Below are 20,729 nucleotides of genomic sequence, written 5' to 3'. Positions count from 1 at the left end.
TGGTAGATATCCTTGATAAAAGGGTTCTGTGGTCAGGTTATTTCACTACAGGATTTCTCAGAGCCTTTAACCTACTCCTCTGCCTGGGGCTCTCCATCCGGGAACACACTTGCTTTCTTTTTGACCTCTGAAAATACCAGTGTGAATTTCCAGGGTCAGATATCCTTTATGCATGCACCAGGCTCCCCCTTTCAAATGTGTTGCCCCCGGCTGCTGTGTTGCAGGTTATGGTGGCATATCCCTGGCGGTGGAAGGCCCCAGCAAAGTAGACATCCAGACAGAGGACCTGGAAGATGGCACCTGCAAGGTCTCCTACTTCCCCACCGTGCCTGGGGTTTACATCGTCTCCACCAAATTTGCCGATGAGCACGTGCCTGGTATGTGTGCTCCCCTCTGCCCTCTCTGGCTGGTGCACAGTTTTCTGTAAGTGTTGTGCCCTGGGCTCTGGGTTGCTCACGCAGGCCTTCTCGGCTCTTACAGGAAGCCCGTTTACCGTGAAGATCAGTGGGGAGGGAAGGGTCAAAGAGAGCATCACCCGTACCAGCCGAGCCCCATCTGTGGCCACTGTTGGAAGCATCTGTGACCTGAACCTGAAAATCCCAGGTGAGCACAAGGGACTCCTGGGTCAGGGCAGCAGGTGCCATTGGAAGCCAAGTCCACTAGGGGTGACTTATTTTATTTATTAATAATACTTATTTTCACAGAGGCTCATTCAGGAAAAATAAATTGTTTACCTGCTCCCCTTTTTTTCTAAATGAAAATAGCTTTGTTTTATCACATGGAGGGGAAATAAAAAGCTTTTAGATTTTTAGTTTAGTATTTGTCAAATAGAGTGATCTCAGTGAGAGAACTGGCCCTGCTGATGCCGGGGTCTGGGGTATTAAAGCGATATCAGCCCAGCACAACCTTTTTTTATCCTCCATCCATCTCTTTCATTCCTGGGATTAACATGAGGGCTGTGCCGCAGGGCTCGCAGGTGGGCACATCTGGCCCTTGGGCCATCGATCATTCCCCATGGTCTTTCTGAAATGTGGCCCAGGTTCTTTCTGTAAAAAATTCTCTTGGAGAGGTCATCGTGTGAGTGAAGATTTTGAGGCTCCTCTGCCCAGAAGCTGGCGTGTGCTCTGCAGTTAGTTGCCCGAATTTTGAGGAGACAGAAAATCTAGTCTTCAGATGACACTCATGTTCTGGTCTGGAGAAGGGGCTTCTCTCCTACACTGGGTTGCCCATCTTGCCTAATATGTATTGGTTTGCTCTGCCCACTGAGCAGTATTTGATGGGTTCTTCCTGTGGAGACAACGCTGGTCATGTGTGAATGTGGTGAAAGCCTCATTCATTACTATGGTGTCCAGAAAGAATCATTCAGAAAGAGCTGTCTGCATTGTAACCATAAAAAGTTTCTTTTTAACAACTACGTAGGATTGCATTTCATGTCTAGATGCACCACCGTTCACTGGGCTTTCCCATTTCACATGTGCTCACTTCCATCCCTCAACTCCTACAGTCACTGCTCTGTGACCTTGGTCGCTGTTTGCCCAGGCTATTGTCACATTGCAGCGGGACTGCTGGGCCCGTGAGCCTAAAGCTGCTGTGCCTTGGCAGCCTGCCCTCCAGAACATGAGTTGGTGCCCGTTTCTCTGTCTTCAGCTGCCCTAGGCACTGTTTTTCACTCTCGCTTTGATCAATCTGATGGAAAAATATGTTTTCAATTTCATTGCTCTGGTCAATAGTGACAGGGAATGTTTTCATTTGCTTTATACTTTTCATTTTGCAAATTATCTGTTCTGTTCCCTCTGCCTCTTTGTGTCTTATCTTTGTGTGCTATGGATGGTTACTCTTTCTCTTTAGTCTTTTCTGGCTCTTGACTCCTTTTTACTCTTCTCAGTTCTTGGTACCAGATGACTCAGTGAGACTCACTTTTCCCCTCATTACCTAAATGATTCTCTCTTGTCAGTTAGAATGGAGGACAGCTTACCAGCTCCCAGATGTCCTTGACTCCAGCCATGCAGAGTGACCCCATCCTCAATCTCCCTTCCTTTCTCTGTCCTCAGGGCTCAAAGTCATGTGCTGCTCAGCCCTGATCCTGTAGGGCTGGAGGGTGCAGTTTCATATGGCTCTCGGTGATGGCATTACTCGGTCATGCAACATGTGGTCTGACTGTCTCCACACGTCAGTGCAGGCACAGTTCTTGGCATGGCATGAGCACCTCAAATGGAGCAGATGTGGTCTGCTTCCCAGTGTGGGTGACCCAAAGCAGTGCTTTTCTGAAAGCGTGGCCTCTGGTCTTCAGTTTGCTTAAAGCTTTGCTCATGCATGGGTTCCCCGTTGCTGTTGGGACTGACATGTGTTCACCTTTTTTTCTAAATGCATTTTGTCTTATTACCTATAAGAAATGCCAAGGCTTCTTAACAGTAAGGGATGACAGCTCTTATGTTTTGTGCCTTTACCTGCCTGTGAAAATGAACTCCTATAAGCATGACAATGGCCACATGTCACCTCTGGCTAAGAAACATCTGAGCTATCCTAATTTTATATTTATGTGCTATAACTATCAGTTCAGGCTCTTGTTTGAAATGGACGGGTGGAATTAACTCGACTCCAACCAGGAAGGCTGTAGAAGTACTCCATGGAGCAAGAAGTATCAGTGCTCCTAGAATGTTCTTTGCCCTGGTGCCTGGAAGGGCCCGGCTCTCTCCATGCTGGCCACCGCCACCCAGGGACTAGGGGAAGACAGGCGGCAGGTGTTCAGCCTGAGCCCCCACAGCCCCAAGCTGCACCTGCCTTGCCCTCCGCTGCTTGCTCTGCATGTCCTGTTCAGCCTCTTACCCTCATTTAACCCTCTTCTCCTTCCCCAAAACCTCTCACTCCCTTTCAGAAATTGACAGCAGCGACATGTCGGCCCACGTCACCAGTCCCTCTGGCCGCGTGACCGAGGCAGAGATTGTGCCCATGGGGAAGAACTCCCACTGCGTTAGGTTTGTGCCCCAGGAGATGGGCGTGCATACAGTCAGCGTCAAGTACCGTGGCCAGCATGTGACCGGCAGCCCCTTCCAGTTCACGGTGGGGCCGCTGGGTGAGGGGGGCGCCCACAAAGTCCGGGCTGGAGGCCCCGGCCTGGAGCGAGGAGAGGCAGGAGTCCCAGGTGAGTGGTCGAGCAGACAGTTTACTTGAAGAGAGTGAGCTGAGCCTGGTGGTGTGAGCACCCCGCACTCTCTGCCCTGCTCTAATAAGAGGGCTTTGTATGTGAGATTCTGACGCATGGTTTATGGGGCATTCTTTAAAATAAGGCCTTTATGTTAAATACAGTCAGAAATTGCTAATTTACCCAGTGCTAAACGAGTTTCCTACTGAGGGACTCCTTGGAGCCTGTCATCAGTTACTGTGTGGTGAGCCTTGGAGAAGAGGGGAACAGAATTAAGAAGCTGTTTCCAGAGCATCTTGCAGGGCTGATGTTCTGTAGAGCATGCTAGGTTTCTGCAAAACCCATTGTGGGGGTCCCTATAAGTGGTTGCTAGTAGGAGGTCTATGAGGGCACAATAAACATTCTCGTCTTTTTCTGGCTTGATTTGGGTATGTTCAAAAGATGCCCAGTATTGCCCTGACTGATTGTGGTTCAGTTGGTTGTGCATCATCCCACAAAGTGAAAGGTCACAGGTTCAATACCCGGTCAGGGCACATGCCTGGGTTGCAGGTTTGGTCCCTGGTCGGGGTGCGTACAAGAGGCAGCCAATAGATGCTTCTCTCTCACATTGATGTTTCTCTCCCTCTCCCTCCCTTCCCCTCTCTCTAAAAATAAATAAATGAAATACTAAAAAAAAGAAAAGAAAAAAACCAAATATCCCCATGAATGTAGTATATAGTTCATGGATTATATCTAGGAAACTTCAGCCATGTCCTTGCTTGGGTTCTACTGGGATCAGGGAAAGAGAAAAGGGCCATCTATAAAAGTGACCAAGCACTGCAGGTTTGGGCAAGAAGAGGGGCCTCTGCCAAGTTCAGTGACTAAGCAGGCATTTCTTTGTCTCAGCCGAGTTCAGCATCTGGACCCGGGAAGCAGGCGCAGGGGGCCTGTCCATTGCTGTTGAAGGCCCCAGTAAGGCTGAGATTACATTTGATGACCATAAAAATGGATCATGCGGTGTGTCTTACATTACCCAAGAGCCCGGTATGTATTCAGGAACCAACTCAAGAAATTTTTTTTGTTTGAGGATGGTTAGGTTGTAAGGAACATAAAGCCATCGAGCTAGCTCAAGTAAGAGGAATTTCTCTCTATGCACACATGGGAGCGCCTCCTAGAAATCCAATGGCAAGAAATGCAGCCCTGCCTCCAAGAGGCCAGGGATTCTTGTTATCATTGCCTCTTGTCTTTGTCAGCCTGTCTGCCTCGTGCTTTTATTCAGCTGGTTCATTCTTTCCACCGACCAGCCTCTGTGCCCAACCTTGGCCACTGGCTGGTGTTGCTGCCTCCAAAGAGGGGCCTTAGCATCTGCACTTCCTCAAGCAGGAGTCTTGCACGCTTTGCACCATGGGCCCTTTGGCATGTAAAGCCTGTGGGGACTGTTCTCAGGATAATGTTTTGAGATATATAATATAAACAACATTGGGTTCAAATGTGTAACATAAGAAAGTGTACACATCTTCATTGATAAATTAAGTCTAAAATGTGATGGCCAGTCAACTACCTTAATTTCAAAATAACAATGAGTATAAATGATATGTCAAGGTTTATGTAAAAGTGTAAAATGATATAAAAATATCTGTGAAATTTGTTGGTGACTAAGTCACAGGTACTTTTAATGTGCTGTGGTTTCTCGTCAACATTCCTAAAGAAAAGAAATGCAAAATTTCAGGTAGAGGTTTCATAAACACAAAGATGTAATTTGTTTCCCATTCATGTTTTATGGATCTCCTGAGTTCTGTACAGAGGCCCTTTGGGGTCCGGACCTTAACCAATCAGCCGTGGCCATGGAGGGAGGGCAGGGTCCCTGAGAAGGCATTTTCACATCAGGTAAAAAGAAGCAGGAGGCCTCACTGCAGCCACCTTCCCAGAATCTCTGAAATGATGGAACTTTATTGTCCCCACAGGTAACTACGAAGTATCTATCAAGTTTAATGATGAGCACATCCCCGAAAGTCCCTACCTGGTGCCGGTCATCGCGCCCTCTGATGACGCCCGCCGCCTCACTGTTATGAGCCTTCAGGTGAGACACAAGGAAACATCCATCTCCTTGGCCACAGGCCAACCAGTGAGACCCTGGACTCCTAAGGCCACTTCAATCCCTTTTGGTGCCAAGGGTCCCAGCCTATTTTTACCAAAGATGTTGCCCATTGCAGGGGAGCGTTCCCTTGGCAGTCAGATCCCCACACATTAACACAAGAGACAGCTGGGGAAGCAAAACAGAGCCACAGTCAATAAAACACCTCAATGTTTGGAGACAAGTTTGTTTTTTAAATATTTATTCAAGAGAGACAAAGGAGACCTGTTAATAATTGGTTAAGGGATAAGGAGAGCTTTCAGAACAAAACAGACACAAAACTAATAGTCCAGTGATGTTTAGCCTTCAATTATTGGCTTTTTTTTCCACAAGGAAGCCAGTTGTGTTTTATTTTATTAGATGATTTGTTTATAATAAGTGTGCAAGGCACTTTGCTAAGAACTTTATGAGTGTTACTTCATTAAATCCTTGCAACCACCTGGTGAGTGGGTCTCTCTTGATCCCATTTTAAAGATGGAAAATCTGAGCTACAGAGAGGTTATGGCACCAGAAACAGTTAGTATGAGGCAGAGTAGGGTCTTCGCCCTCCAGAACACTTGGTCTTAACTGTGGTCTCCTTAATTCCCACCTTGGCATCATGGCAAGTGGTCAGGTAGTCCAACCTATTACAATGCCAGGAAATGCAGCTTTACCTCCTGTCTTAAACAGGTCACTGAATTCAAGATTGCATTAGCACCTTCAGCCAAACTAAGAACCATTGGACGATGCCTTTGGGTCTTTGCTCAGGACACTGAAAACTAATTAGCTGTCTAAATCAGGAGTAGCAGTTCAGTTGTGGAATAACACCAGGATCTCAGAATATGATTTCTGGTTAAAGTGGTTTCTAAATAGCCTTCAGCTGCCCCCCAGCTTTTGAAAATCCTGGATTGATTGAAACCCAGACTCATATCTCAGATGGGTGATATCACTGGATCTGATTCCTACACTTGGTTTACATTTGAGATTTTAACCCCGCCCTGAGGGGAATTAGTACTGCTAGTTGTTCCAAATATGAGAAGCCAAACAGAACCCAAACCAGGATCAGGGTCCACAGATTGAAGAGGCCTCATCTGGAGAAAACCGTGGGTGCTGACTGGTTGCTGTGGTGTAGATGTGTTTCTTGTGTTTCAGCTAAAGGCTTCTTAACAGAAGTTCCTTTTGTGGCCAACTCAGCTAAAACCTACGGAGGGAGATAAACCCAGCATTTGTTGAGGGCACAGAGCTGCCTTCATGCATCTCGAAGATTTCTTTCGGATCTTCTGAGGTGTTTATCTCCCTCTTGAGGATTTAGTGGCAAGCGGATTCAGGTAAGGTAACTGGTTCTGTCCAAAGGGAGCTGGCTTGCAGAAATCCTCTCCAGCGAACTTTTCTGCGGAGTCCTCTCATCACAGTTTAGTCGTAAATATTTAAATAAGTACACAGCAGGCTGTATATCCACGAAGGAGGAGCGACCCATGTGTCAGCTTCGTCCCGGTTCTTGCCAGGTCACTTGACGCCAAGTGATATGTAAATTATTTATCGGCAATTTACTGGAGGCCTGCACAGCAACATCTGGTGCTGGTTAGGGAAGAGAGGCATGTATTGTTTTGTCTTGCTTTTGAGGCTTCTTAGAAAATTGGAATCGGCTGGCATTTTGTGGAGGGGGGCGTGGGGTGGGATGGGGCTGATCTGGCGATCAAAGACTCCTTAATTTTGAGTTCGGTCTATAACCCCCGTCTGTGACCTCTGAGGCTGTGCAGACTAATAGAATGTTCTGCCACAGTGGAAATGCCCCACGTCTTCTCTTTGAAATGTGGCTCGTGTAACCAAGGAACTGAATTTAAAGTATTTAATTTTTATTGATTTAAATTTAAATATGCAGTGTATATGGTCACACATGACCAGTGAATACTGAACCAGGCAACACAGCTTCAGTGCCTTGCTTCTAGAATGTGGGCCTTGGACCCGTGGCCTTGGCATCGCCTGAGAACTTACTAGAATCCCAGGCGCCTTCATAGACCTGCTGAAACAGAATGTGCATTTTAACAATACCCCTGGGTACTGTGATTGCACATTAAGTATGAACCCTGCTGCTTTAGAGTTATCTGAGGAGTGGCTGTCCAACCAAGTTTACATCAAAACTGCTGACTTGTAAAATGTTGCTGTTGGGGACTGGCTGATCTTAAAGTATCTTAAGCACCTAAACTTCTAATCCCTTCCTCCCAGAGAGGGTACAGTTTCCAAGACAAAGCATAGAGAGTGAAACTGATCCACTGACCAGCAACAGTTACGCTTTTCTTTCTCTCTCTCTCTTCCTTAGGGGCAGAGACAACTTCGAAATTCATATTAATAGTTAACGATAAGCTGACATTTTTTAGCCTTTCTCTGTGTGGGCAAAAGCACTGTGCCAAATACTTTGAATGCATAATTTTATTTCATCCTCACAGCAGCTCTGAGATAAGATTCGGTTATTGTGCCCATTTTATATATGAGGCTGAAGGAGGTTAAACAACTTAGTTATATAGCTAGGAAATGAGAGTAATCCCGGTCCTGCTGATTTGTAACCACTGTGCAATACTGACCACCTCTCTTTCATGTGCAACCTTTTACAAGTTTATTAAAAGTTCTCTCCATTCCCATTCTCTAGATAAAACAATAGCTGTGACATAAAACTTTATTCATTTTACTGAGTGTATGGTTTCGTCAGCTGCCTCCTAAGGAGGAAGGGCAGGCTTGCTTGCTTGCTTGCTTGCTTGTTTAATAATTTATTATTTATTTATTTATTTAGGCGGCCTGTTTGGGGTGCTGAAACAATAGTCCTATTGATTGAGAGGTCTCAAGTCTCCAAACCCAGTAACTTTTTCTAGCCTGACTCAAGATACTTTGGGTATAAGACCATGCAGATGGGTGTCTGCTTTCTCATATTTAATGCTAGAAATGTGGAATGACCCACCTACTCTTCTGTTGTTAGATGTGGATCAAACATGCCGGGCCTATTTGCATGAGCACTGTCCCTGGAGTCCCGGGTCAGGTCAGTGTGTGCCATTAGGCAGGAACCCGTAACCTTGTCTAATGTGTTAAATTCTCAGGAATCGGGATTAAAAGTTAACCAGCCAGCCTCCTTTGCTATAAGGTTGAATGGGGCAAAAGGAAAGATCGATGCAAAGGTGCACAGCCCCTCTGGAGCCGTGGAGGAGTGCCACGTGTCTGAGCTGGAGCCAGGTAAGCAGGAGGCAGGCTGTGTGCTCCCCGCACCCCGCCCCCAGGAACGTTTCTGCCGGCGGGAGCCTTGATGGAGGACTAATCGGCTCGGCAAGGCCAACAAGCCTTCAAAATCCCTTTGCTGTTGTTGACAGACAGTGTTTGATAAATTAGGGTATAAACGTTGCTATAGCAGACAGGGAGACACTTTGGAATTAATATCCACTCTTTTTCTTTTCCTTTTTCTTCTTTTTCTTTTTAAAATTTATTTTTACAAATACAGCTTTATTTTATGTTGTTTTTCAGATTCCTTTCACATTACAGTTGTGATTTTCTCCTATTATAACAAAATCTTACAGATTTTTATTATATTGCTGAACTTATCTTATGCTCTGAGCTGACTTTACTCTGAGGGTAAGATCAGTTGATGTTTATCTTTAAATTTAAGAGAATCTGGGTCTCCAGGATGCTAATAGGAGACCCAGGATGCTTAATAGCATAAGACTTTCTTGCCTGCTGCCTTGATACATGGAATTCATGTCAATTAACTTCAATGACACATTTTGCCAGTGAACATTTATTAAGTGTCAGAGACGTGGCAGGAAGGTAAGGCTGAAGAAGACATGATTCATACACTCAGAGAGGAGCTCAGAGTCCAGTAGGGACCTGGCCACTCTCTTGAGGTACACTGGTGATGACCCTGTGTGATCACCGATACCACAGGGGTGTTGAGAACCAAAAGGTGAAGATGGTTAGAACAGGAAAGAAGAACGGTTTCTGTCTTGGCAAGTTTAGGAGGGCTTCCCAGAGGAAGTGACTTGACTAGGGGCCCTAATACATGAGGAAGAGCCTTTTGATCACTGCCTTTATTGGGCATTTGCTGTGATCCTGCTACGTGTACAGTGAGGGTAGAGATCAAGGGCCTGGGTTAGCATTTAGATGTCTTTCTTCCATTGGACAGAAAGGAAAAGGGCAGAGAGGAGCCTCAAAAGGCACAAATGTGACCATATTAGAGAGAATGTGTTGAAATAACTGAAAGGCAGAGTGGTAAACTGATGCTCCCAGAATGGTCCACTTGAGAAAAGAACCTTAACCAGCAGCATTAGAAATGGAGAGGGGAACTTGGGGCCAGAGAACTCTTAACACTTGGTGATAACTGGCCAAAGGGAATGGGCGAGGACTGGTCAAGGCTTTACAAGGCCCTTTTAAGGCCTTCTGGGGAGTTTTGAAGTGTGTCCCAGATACCCACATAAGGATGTTTAATAGAATTCTAGAGCCATCGGGATTTAGCCGACAAGTGGAGTTCAACATCTGAGACCACCAGCATGCCACAGTCAGGATGCTGTTGGTTGCAAATTACAACACACCCAACTGAAGCCAGCTCCCACAGTAGAAGGGTCTATTAATTTGCATAACTGAAAAATTCAGGACCTAAGGTGGGCTTCAGCAGCAATTGAATTCAGCCATTCAGCTATGTCCTCTGCTCCTTCTTCTGCGTTGTGAGCCTCACTCTGAGATAGGCCTTCCTCTTGGTGACAGGAAGGCTGCAGCAACCCCAGATTGCCCATCTTCACACCGCACTGAGCAAGAGACACCCTGTCCTCAAGAATCTTTCTCAGAAGTCTAAGATGCTTCTTTTCCAGAGGTCTCCAGCAAATTTCCCCTTTTATCTTACCAAACACTGACCATACACACCTGTTCCTGAGTCACTTCCTGTGACTTAATGTCATGTCCTAATTGGTGGCTTAGGGAAAGAGGGATCTCCCCCCACTCTATTAGCTTGATCCAATCAAGGATCATACCTGATGTGGGGATGGGTCACCTTCCCTTGAAACGCATTGGCTTTAAGGGAGGAGGGGGAGGTACCGTGCTTGGGACTGTTGGGGGAAGTGCTGTGCTGAAGAGTGTAGGGTGGGCAGTTGCATGTGGATGTTCATCTCCGGAGAGAGAACCAGAGGAGAAGAGAAGAGGGTTTGGGTGGAGCTTTGGGGAATGAGAATTCTGCATGGGTGAAGGGCAGGTGGACAGGGAAAATAGGCTACCTGCATCCCAGGTGAGTGCTTCAAGGAGAAAGGGGTGGTCATGTTGTGCACGCTAGATGGATATTCTAGGTGTCCATTTCGCTGTGATCCAAACTCCCAATGAAAAACCTGGCTGTTACCCTGGGGGGAGTTGCTTGCTTGGAGCTTAACTAAGGAGCTTTTAACCCCAGTTGGAACCACTTTTTTCCCCTTCCAGTGGCCAAATAGAGAAACTTTGCAAGGAGTGAGCTTTTCATAAAGGAAGTGTTCTTCTGAGGCAGAAGCCACAGAGGATTAAACTGAACCTGAGATTTGGATGCATTTCCCAAAGGGCTGACTAAGGACACACAAATAGGCTCATCTGGTTTTGAAATCCAACCTACCGGGTGCCAGGCTTCCAGGAGAGCCGTTGTCTTATTAAAGATTTAAAATTGGCCGTGTCAGGTTGGCTTCCTGTCCTTTGTCCTTACCTAACTCAGTGGTGTCCATTTGCCTGCTTTTACTTTGTGCTTTTGCTCGTTCTCCCAGATAAGTACGCTGTTCGCTTCATCCCCCATGAGAATGGTGTCCACACAATCGATGTCAAGTTCAACGGGAGCCACGTGGTTGGAAGCCCCTTCAAAGTGCGCGTTGGGGAGCCTGGACAAGCGGGGAACCCGGCCCTAGTGTCTGCCTATGGCGCGGGACTTGAGGGGGGCACCACAGGTAACATACAACCTCCACCTCTTGTCTTCAACTGAGCCAGCTCCAGGGACAGAGCCAGATGGCAGTCTCCTAGCCTTGTCTGTGCTGTCCCCAGGGACACCGGAGGCTCTCGGACCTTGTTTCTGTGTGTTGTGTTTCAGCTGTCTTTCTTTGACTCTGGGCCGGAATGCTTATAGTGAGGGACAGGGACTACAGCACAGCATCATTCATTTTGAGGGTTTCTTTGCCTGCACAGAATTCATGATGCATGTGACGGGCCCTTTGGGAGGTCCCTACCTGTTCGGGCCTTTAGTGGTCCCCAGACTCCCAGAAACACATTGAATTGGCAATAAGACCTGTCATGGTCTATCTCCTCTTTTTATTCTCTGGTCCTAATGGAGAAGGAGAAGAGACTGAAACAGTTCAAGTATTATGAAGTTTTTGGACTCACTACAGTTTATTTTTCACCTTTGCTACAGATGGGACACATTTTATTGTGAAAAATTTAGACAGCAAGGAAGTATATAAAGTGAAACTCATTTCATCTCTTCATGTCTCCTTCCTCCCTTCATCTGGTCCAGGAAGAAACTGCTGACAGTTCAGGAGGGCCCTAGGGACTGTCTCTTTGTGAGCATTCCTTCTTGGTCACTTGGTTGCTTAGCTAGTTGGTTCACTAGAAAGATATATACTGTGGGTTTGCTTTTCTTTTACAGAAATCATCTTAAGGCACCTGTTGTTGTACAACATGCTATTTGCACTTGACATCTTAAAGAACTTACCATGTCCAAACATACAGATCTTCCCCTTGTAATGGCTGCAGTTAGTGTTGCAGCGTGGACCTAGAGGTGGGCATGGTGGTGTCCAGTGTGTCACCATTACAGAGAGCGCCAGGGTGGGGAGCTTGTCCACTTACGCTCCTCTGTAGGGAAGTCCACAGGCGTGGGCTCACGGGGCACAGTCTGCATGCGGGTGTTACTTTGAGCCCTCAAGAAGGCCACCCAGTCCCAGTTTCTGGTGTCCCTTGTGTGTGTGTCCCCCGATGCAGTGAATGGGACAGAGCAGAGCCACCTCCCCATGGCTGGGAGATGAGTGACCATGGTTACCTGGGGAGTGAGTGCCCTGAGTGGCTAAGCTGCCCTTCCCAGCTGCAGGAGTGACTTGACCCACTGATGTGCCATCTGGGACTCTGGCCAAACAGTTGCCTCAGCAAAACCACCCAGGGGAGTGGCGTGAGTGCTTCTGGACTCCACAGGCCCTTCTGCTTCCACACTGAACTCTTGTCCATTTTACAGATGAGGAAGGTGGCGCTCGAAAGGTTGAGTCACTCCCCAAAGCTTAATGAGCTGGAAGAGGGCAGAACCAGGAGTCAGCCCAGGTCCACAACCTCAGAGCCTGTGCTGCCAACCCTGAGTTTTGCTGCCTCCCTAAAATGTCTGGCTCACCCAGGGGCAGTGACTGCATCCCTTGCCCACTTTGTGGTGGTGGAGGGGTCACAGACCAGGACCCCTGCCCTCCCAGCTGTCCTGGAATGTTTCTCAGGCAGTAGTGTAAGCATTTGGCCCCTGGCAAGCCCCCCACCATCAAAGCCAGGTGGGGTCTTCCTGGCACTTGGAGCTATAGCAGTTCTTGGTCCAGGCTGCACAGCAGCCACTGAGGTCTCCTACAGCTGCCAGCAGCCAACACCCTCCTGCTGGGCCACACCTGCTGTGGCAGGGCCCTGTGCTTCCTCTTGGCTGTTCACAGGCCTTCTCAGGAGCTCGGGTTTCAGGCTGTGCTTTGCAAGCACTGCATGCTGCTGCGGGGAGCTGGTCTTGCAGGGAGTCTCCCAACCAGGAGGGAGAGGTACAGAGCATGCCTGTTTCAAACCCTGTGTCAATATTGCTCTTGTCAAGGGGAAGGCGTCTTGTTTTTCTAGCCCTCCTGCTCCCAAGCCTTTTCCCAAATATCCATCCCAAGATGACACAGCTGCAGTGTGCGTGGAATGAAAAGGTGTCTGTGCTCAGCTGCCGCAGGGCCTGGCATCTTGACCTCGGAACAAAGCAAATTTCCATGGGTTTTTATGAGTGGACCTGCTATATCTCCTGGCTCGAGCTTTAAATGGTCTGTTCTACAGGTTTGGGATCAGGGGCACTTGGAGAATTTGGGGTGGGACTCTGCTGCCAAGGGGTTGAGAGGTCGGGAGCTAGACCAAGAAGTTCCAGTCTGTCTGGGTTGGAAGAGCAGTTTTCCTGATGAAATGCTCCAGGATCCCCAGTGTGCATGAGCAGAAGAGCCTCCTTCCCTCCTCAACCACCTTAAAGACGGAATAGGGCTGCCTCACACATGCGTTCCACCCATGGGAACTCAGCTGCGCATACAGGGTGCCCCAAGATGTTTGGGGTGTCCGCAATTCCAGCTGGTGGCAGTGGGGAGGGGGGCACTCCTGCGTGTGTGTCTTCTCCTGCCCTCTCTTAGGCAAATGTGTCAGCTCCTTGTTGGACAGGTCACATGTTTAAATCCCCCTTCTGCTATTCTCTGGCTGTGGGACTTCCTTCCTGCAAAATGGGAATAACGAGGGAGCCCACCTGGCGAGGCTGTTCCAGGTAGCTCTTGTCCTCTGGTTCCTTATTTCCCTTTTCCCACGCTATCTTCCCTGCCTTTCGGGCCCTCACAGTCAGGAGGAACTCATTTTTCTCAGGAGTGGAGCAGCTTGTTAAAAAGGGTGGGGCGTCCTTCCATGTCTTCTCATCTTCACTTTAAAAATATCTTTTCATGTCGTCGTATTGTAGCTACTTCCTGGCAATGCTGTCCTGTGCTCTTTGCCACTTGCCCTTCCCACACACTGCCGCAGCTGCCGCCGGAGGGGCTTCTAGGCTGCACAAGTTTAGATGTAGGGTTGAAATGGGTGGGATTAGGGGGTGCCAAGAGAGAGCCTCAGGAGCCTGCAGAAACAGCTGGGTTGTGTTTGGGAGTTGCATGATAGCAGCTCCTTTGTTTTATTGATAACCAGAACAATAATTCTTTCTCTGGCCTAGGAGCTATAATTAAACTAGAATAGTTCCCAGCTGGGGCCCTTCCAGAGCTCTGGAAGAAGCACAGACTGCATGGGGCTGCTGTGCCAGGGACGCCCCATAGAGGGCACTGTAGCAGGCGTACAGCCGGTGTCTGGCCCTCCCGTGGCCCCCACAGACCGGCTCATCCCCCTCTGGACTGGGAAGAGCCTAGAGGGAAAGGGGCTTTTGCAGGGCCTTGGGCGCAGGCAGGAATACTGCCGCGGTCTTCACTTGGCACTCTTGTGCAGCTTTCCTTCTCTCACAATACAGATCGAGCAGGAGGCCCTGATGGGCCGGGCAAGAGGTAGGGTATCCTGAGGTTGCAGTTAGGGCATCCAGGCAGCTACACTATCCAGCGGCCAAGAGATGGGCCTGGGCTCCGGAGCCACACAGACTTGTTCAGGTCCCTGCTTTTCCTACCGCCTTGTAACCCTGACTGGCCAGGGGCTTTATCTCCCTGAGCTCAGTGTCCTTTGTTAGCACAGGATCCAGAGCCCAAATGCAGCCAGCGGTGCTCAGTGAGTGGCAGCTGCTGTGTTCGTCCCGTTCTTGTTGCTGGGATTATTCATGGCAAGGGAGGCAGTGGCAGATCTAGTGGCTGCTCCAGTCTCCAGCAGGGTATTTGGCTCAAGGAGCCTGTAGAGAAGGAAGAGGCGCTCAGACCCCTCGGCTTCTCCAAGCCCACCCAGAGGAGAAAGGCAAGGTCAGAAGGGCCCACGCTTCCCCGGCCGCCCTGGAGGCAGAGCTGGACCTTGTCCGCTGAAGCAGCACTTCAGACTTACAGTGACCCTCGGGCTTCTCGCTCTCAGCCACTGCTCCTGCCTGGAGGACAGAACAGGGTGTTCAGGCGGTTGGTGCTGGTGGGTGAAATGGCAGCCACACTCCTGCCTGGGCCTTGGAAAGGGACTTACTACCCTCAGGACCTGAGGTTCTCTGTGCCAGGCGTTCAAAGCTAGTGCTGGAGGGTTCCTGTGCCACCAAAGTGTCCCTCTTTGAGGGGTCCCATGTGACCCCTGTGACTGCTTCGGTGCCCCTGGAGAGCTCCCCAGACCCTCTCCTGTCATTCCTCCAAACCATCAACATGGTATTTCCTCCCTCTTCCTTCCTCCAGGTATCCAGTCTGAATTTTTCATCAACACCACCCGAGCAGGGCCAGGGACGTTATCAGTCACCATTGAAGGCCCATCCAAGGTTAAAATGGATTGCCAGGAGACCCCAGAGGGGTACAAAGTCATGTACACCCCCATGGCCCCTGGAAACTACCTGATCGGCGTCAAATATGGTGGGCCCAACCACATCGTGGGCAGCCCTTTCAAGGCCAAGGTGACAGGTAACCAAACACCTTTGAAATTACCGTCCCCCCTCAATCAAAATATCAACAGAGCTGTATGATAGTAGAAACTGGATGGCTTTAGACGTGTTGAATCAACTTTGAATCCTGATTGTAAAGAAATGGTAGAACATGTAGACGGGGTGGTACATGTTTGAAACTTGCAAAATAAGTAGGCAGAATGAGAGTGCAGGAGTTGATAAAGGAGTTTAGGTGGTTTCTGTCTGAAACCGCAAAAAAGAAATGTTTATATATTCCAAAGTTCATTGTATTTTGCTTAAATCAGGGCCTGAAAATTTTCCCCTAATTCCCTTCACTTTAAAAATAATCAAAGTTTTAATTAAATTTATAAAAATGTGCCTCCTTCAGAACACTGGAAAAAATACCAAACAGTAAAACCACCTCACAGCCCCCATCAAGGTAACCACTGTAAGTATTGTGGCAGATTCCTTCCACACAGCTCTGTTTAGTTCACTGTTACATCGGTAGTAGAGGTTCATTGCAGAACAATTAAAAATTCAGATAGAAAAATCGTCTTGCATGTGGAGAGAATCATTTTTGACATTTTGTTGTATGTCCTTCTAGACCTCCACACTGCTTACATAGAGTACTTTATATAAATGGAAACGTGTGCATTCTGCAGGGTGGCACATGGTTATGTGGGAGGGATTTCCTGGCCTTGTCAGCCAAGGTCTGACTCGTCCATTTGCCCAGAAAGCCAGAACCTAGTTGTGTGGGGGCGAGACGCCAGGGGGGTGTGAGACAGGGAAGTGGTGGCTTTGGGATTCAGGTGTTGGGGTGTGGGGACACTTGCCTCCTCTGGCTGAGAGACACACTTTGTCTGGCCATTCATGTCCTCCTCCCTCCCTTCCATGTCCTAGGCCAGCGTCTGGTCAGCCCCGGCTTGGCCAATGAGACCTCATCCATCCTGGTGGAGTCGGTGACAAGGTCCTCAACAGAGACCTGCTATAGCGCCATCCCTAAGGCATCCTCAGACGCCAGCAAGGTGACCTCCAAGGGGGCGGGGCTCTCGAAGGCATTCGTGGGCCAGAAGAGCTCCTTCCTGGTGGACTGCAGCAAAGCCGGTAGGCACCCTGGTCCTGCTCGAGGAGGGAGTCGGGGCAGCTGAGTGCCCACCGCTGATTTTGATCTTTCCTGTTCTGGTCTGCAGTGCCCACCCTCTGATGCAACCCAACCATTTGCCAGTAACCGTGTTTATTACCCTATTCTTTTGCACTTGCTATTTTTAAATGACTTTCCTCTTTTTAGCCTCTTTTTTTTTTTTTTTTTAAATGACCTCAAGGTAGGTAGGAAAGATGGCATTATCCCCATTACAGATGAACCAGCTGAATCAGTAACCTTCTCTGCCAACCTGGACTTGGGTATTTGTTTGGGTATCAGTGGTTAGTTGCCTGGGTTCTGGCATCTAGCACATCTGGGCTGGAAACCTGCGGAGCTCCACCACTCACTAATCCCTTCCTCCCTCCTTTCTTCCTTCTCTTCCTCTCTCCCTCCCTTCCTTCCTTAATAGCCATATGACCTTGGGAAAATTACTAAATCTTTTTCTAAAAGTCAGTTTCCTCTTCTCTAAAATAGAAATGATAATAGTGCCTTTGATAAAGTTCTTATGAGAATAACAGATTAGAACAATCAATACCTACATAGATAGCTCTTATTATAAGTGCCAAGGGCTTCATATATAATACTCCTCTATCCTCACAATGAGCCTATGAGGTAGGTGCTAGTGTCATCCCGTTTACAGACGGAGAAGTGAAGTTCCATGTCCAAGGTCACCCAGTTTGGAAGTGGCAGGGATTTCACCCCACAGCGTCGAGATCTATGAGTCCTGCTCATAAACACCACACTCTCCCACCTCTCATGTCCCCAGCATCATAGAAGCTCAACAGGCAGTAACTGGTATTATTCCCTTGGCTCCCATATCTCCTCCTCTTCCTCTGCCTTCTGGGATGCAGCCTTGCAAAATCACCACCTTCCTCTGTCTTCCAGGTTCCAACATGCTGCTGATTGGGGTCCACGGGCCCACCACTCCCTGCGAAGAGGTCTCTATGAAGCATGTGGGTAACCAACAATACAACGTCACATATGTTGTCAAAGAGAAAGGGGATTATGTTCTGGCTGTGAAGTGGGGAGAGGAACACATTCCCGGCAGTCCCTTCCACGTCACGGTGCCTTAAAACAGTTCTTGTCAAATCCTGGGAGGAGTTTCTGGTGGTTGCTTTTGTTGCTTATTTGTAACTCATTTTACACAAAAGTCCTCTGGCCTATTTATGGGTCTGAAACCCCATCCTGAAAACATTGCCATTCCAAAGTGCCTTCAGAAAGAAATCCTAGACTTGACTCTTTAGGGACGGGTTGGGGACTCAAGAAATGCAAGCTCGTTCAATGGGCTGAGCAAATCTGACCTCTTGTGGCACAGATCATCCCCTGCAGACACACCAAGAACACAGGCAAAGCTGATGCTAAAAAATGAATTTGGGTACCAATTTAGGAAACCAGACTGGGAGGAGGGGCAGGGAAAAAGAGGAGACCTAGTTTAGGTTGTCATTTAGAAAAGTGGATGGCTTACAACCAGCTTCAACTCTCCCAGTGCCCACATTATGTAAGAAAAGGCTAATAGGTGGACAGCATTGTTTAAACAGCTCGTCACCACCCCATGCTGCTCTGTGGCCTTTTTACAACATGGAGGCTGACTGGCCTGGATGGCTTCCTACCACCTCTTGGCAGCTGTGTTTTTGTTCTTGTCCTTAAAGTCTGCTTTAGTCACTGGGTCTGAGGAAATTCTGCAGCGATAAGCAGCCCCCCCACTTGCCAAAGATCCCTTTTTTTAACGAAAACTAGCCCTTGTGCTTAACACATGCCCCAGCCACTTGTCAGTGTGATGAGCCCTGAGGTCCATTCGTGAGGGGAAGTCTTCACACGTGTGACACTCCACACCCATCCCAGTCCCTCCTGGGTCACTGGAAAGTAATTACAGATGGGAAAGAATGAAACTCCTGCCGGAATCACTGAGGGTGGGAAGGGCAGCCGCTCATGGGTGCTTCTTTACTGTTTGGCAGAAATAGTAAAAGCTACGTAGCTGATGGTGGCTGTGTGTTTGGCTCTGACCACATGTCATCCAGATGGTTTTGGAAAGCAATATGCAGGTGCAAGATTCCAAAAACGGGGGGGTAAGGCACTGCGCACACCTTCCTGCAGGCCTGCTTTGGAATAAACTTAGAGCATTCAGGAACACTGGCTGACTGCCGGGCCCAGGTGTGTAGCGTGGTCCAGGCAGGCGGACCCTTCAGATTTGCTGCTCAGTCCTGAGGAAGTGGCACTGTGGTTGAAGGTGTGCCCCTGCGGGTGGGACGGGGGGCCCAAGTGGGTGACCTCCACCGAGGGTTAGCAGCTGGGTGCCAGTGTTGGCAAAAGCCCAGTGTTAGAAACTGGAGCAGCCCCGAGCCTCATGTGAAAGGACTACAGGCCTCGTAAACTGGGACATGGAAGCGAAACTGGAATCAAATGCCGACTGTAAATTGTATCTTATAACTTATTAAATAAAATGTTTGCTCCTTAAAGCTCTCCTGGACTTCTTGGATGTTGTTGCTTCTGAATAAGATGGTTTGAGTCTGACCCACCCTTCCAACCCCTGGCCAAAAGGACACAGATTAGTAACCTGTTTTGACTGTGACCCTGGCCTCTTTTTGCAGGGTGAGGTGCAGCTCCCCTGTGAGCCTGAGTGGGAGTTTATCTAGACAGGGCCGGCCTGAGGGTGCAGGGCACCAGGAAAGGGGTGCATGGGCCCTGGCACCCACACAGCCTCTTAGGGAGGTTTGCTGGGGCTTGCCCTGGGTAAGAGTCCCACGTAATGAAACCCACCTAGGTGAAGGCTGTGGTTTAAAAAAGAGAGAAAAAGCCTTTTTTCTAATTACATGAGAGTCTCATATTAGGGAATTTATACAAACAAAAAGCTGTGTCACCCACTGCCCTTGGACAGTCTCCTCCCTCTTCCTCTGCTGCTCCTTCCTGCTATGGAGAGCTGCTTACTGCATGCTTAGGACAAGCCCAGCCCTCACCTCCTCTTCATCCTCACTGCAGTTCTGTGACGCCATCTTACGGCGACAACACTAACTCGGGCTGGAACGATGTTTGCGGTCTCAGAGCTCCCACGGGGCAGACGCTGGTTTGTCCTCCAGAGAAGGAGCTGCCTCCCTAGTTATACCTCTGCCCGCGCTGGTGCACAGAAAGAAAGAAACCCAGGATCCCCTGATAAGCCCCTGGCATTTGCCCCTCCCCCTGCTCCCCATCCGCCATTGGGGTTGAGAGGCGGAGGGAAAGGCAGGGAAAAAAGGTTGGATACTTCTTTGTGTCTCTTCCTGGCACCCTTTTGTTGATCAAGGTGGCAATTTGTTTACCTCTGAGAGGTAGGAGGGATGTTCTGGAAGGAGCAAGCACCCTTATCTGTGGGCCTGGACTTCCGATAAGGTCTGTGGCCTTTGAGGAGCGAGGGCTTTGCCCAGAGGTCACAGTAGCCTGGGCTGGTCCCCAGAGGAGCACCGGGCCACAGCCATTGGCTTCTATACATTGTTGAAGCCTGGCTGCTTTCTGAGAGGCAGCACTGGGCAGTTAACAGAGTGGACTTCGGCATCAGGCACCTGATGGCTTAAACATTGGCTCATCCACTCACTGGCGGTGTGGCCTCAGGGAGGTTGCCTCACCTCTCGTAGTGTGCCATCCTCAGGGTGGTTGTGAGGATCACATGAAATCCCACTGGGAGCTGTGAGTCTCAGCCGTTGCTATCATACTGGGCTGCTTGTTAGCACCTGGGGCTGCTCCTGGAGGTCCCCTGCCAGTTACTTCAAAGACATCTCCAGGTGAAATCTGTGCACCTCTACTGGTCAAGAGCCAGGGCCACAGGGCAGCTCTTATCTGCCCCTGGACTGGCTGCTATGGAAACTGGCTATTGTTTATTCAAACACCTTGAAAACCGAAACTTAACCCTGGACAGGCCAGGTGCCAGACCTTTTCCAACTTTCACTGCTTGACTTTGCCCTTTCCCGCAGCCACTCTTCCATGGCCGCAGGAGGTTAGGCAGACGCCAGCTGTCAGCTGCCCTGCTGAGAGCCTTAACCCAGGGAGGCCCTGCTCCCTGCAAGCCTTTTCCTCATCACATTTCCTTCTGAAGCCCAGGGAAGCACTCATCAGCAGTGCTGCCGAGGAGGAAACG

At 48.9% G+C, this 20,729-nt stretch overlaps 1 protein-coding gene across 7 annotated transcripts in view; it reads left to right on the top strand.

The window, feature by feature from the left end:
• FLNB (filamin B) overlaps nucleotides 1-19,080 on the top strand; it is a 142,132-nt gene extending 123,052 nt beyond the window's left edge. For 4 of the 7 annotated variants that reach the window (XM_090283944.1, XM_090283942.1, XM_090283941.1 and 1 more), the window contains 10 exons: nucleotides 225-377; nucleotides 481-603; nucleotides 2,876-3,142; nucleotides 4,028-4,165; nucleotides 5,086-5,201; nucleotides 8,324-8,456; nucleotides 10,985-11,161; nucleotides 15,284-15,502; nucleotides 16,384-16,587; nucleotides 17,510-19,080. In XM_090283944.1, coding sequence (XP_090140070.1) covers nucleotides 225-377; nucleotides 481-603; nucleotides 2,876-3,142; nucleotides 4,028-4,165; nucleotides 5,086-5,201; nucleotides 8,324-8,456; nucleotides 10,985-11,161; nucleotides 15,284-15,502; nucleotides 16,384-16,587; nucleotides 17,510-17,697 — 1,718 coding nt within the window. In that variant the 3' untranslated portion in view covers nucleotides 17,698-19,080. Of the gene's footprint in view, nucleotides 1-224; nucleotides 378-480; nucleotides 604-2,875; nucleotides 3,143-4,027; nucleotides 4,166-5,085; nucleotides 5,202-8,323; nucleotides 8,457-10,984; nucleotides 11,162-15,283; nucleotides 15,503-15,871; nucleotides 15,932-16,383; nucleotides 16,588-17,509 lie in introns of all 7 variants that reach the window. The other 3 variants (XM_090283939.1, XM_090283938.1, XM_090283937.1) reach the window with 1 other exon arrangement.
• Nucleotides 19,081-20,729: the final 1,649 nt, after the last annotated feature.

This window comes from Furipterus horrens, unplaced genomic scaffold (assembly GCF_987537825.1).
Source record: "Furipterus horrens unplaced genomic scaffold, mFurHor1.1.pri manual_scaffold_7, whole genome shotgun sequence".
NCBI lineage: Eukaryota > Metazoa > Chordata > Mammalia > Chiroptera > Furipteridae > Furipterus > Furipterus horrens.
This window is presented reverse-complemented; position numbering and strand designations above follow the sequence as displayed.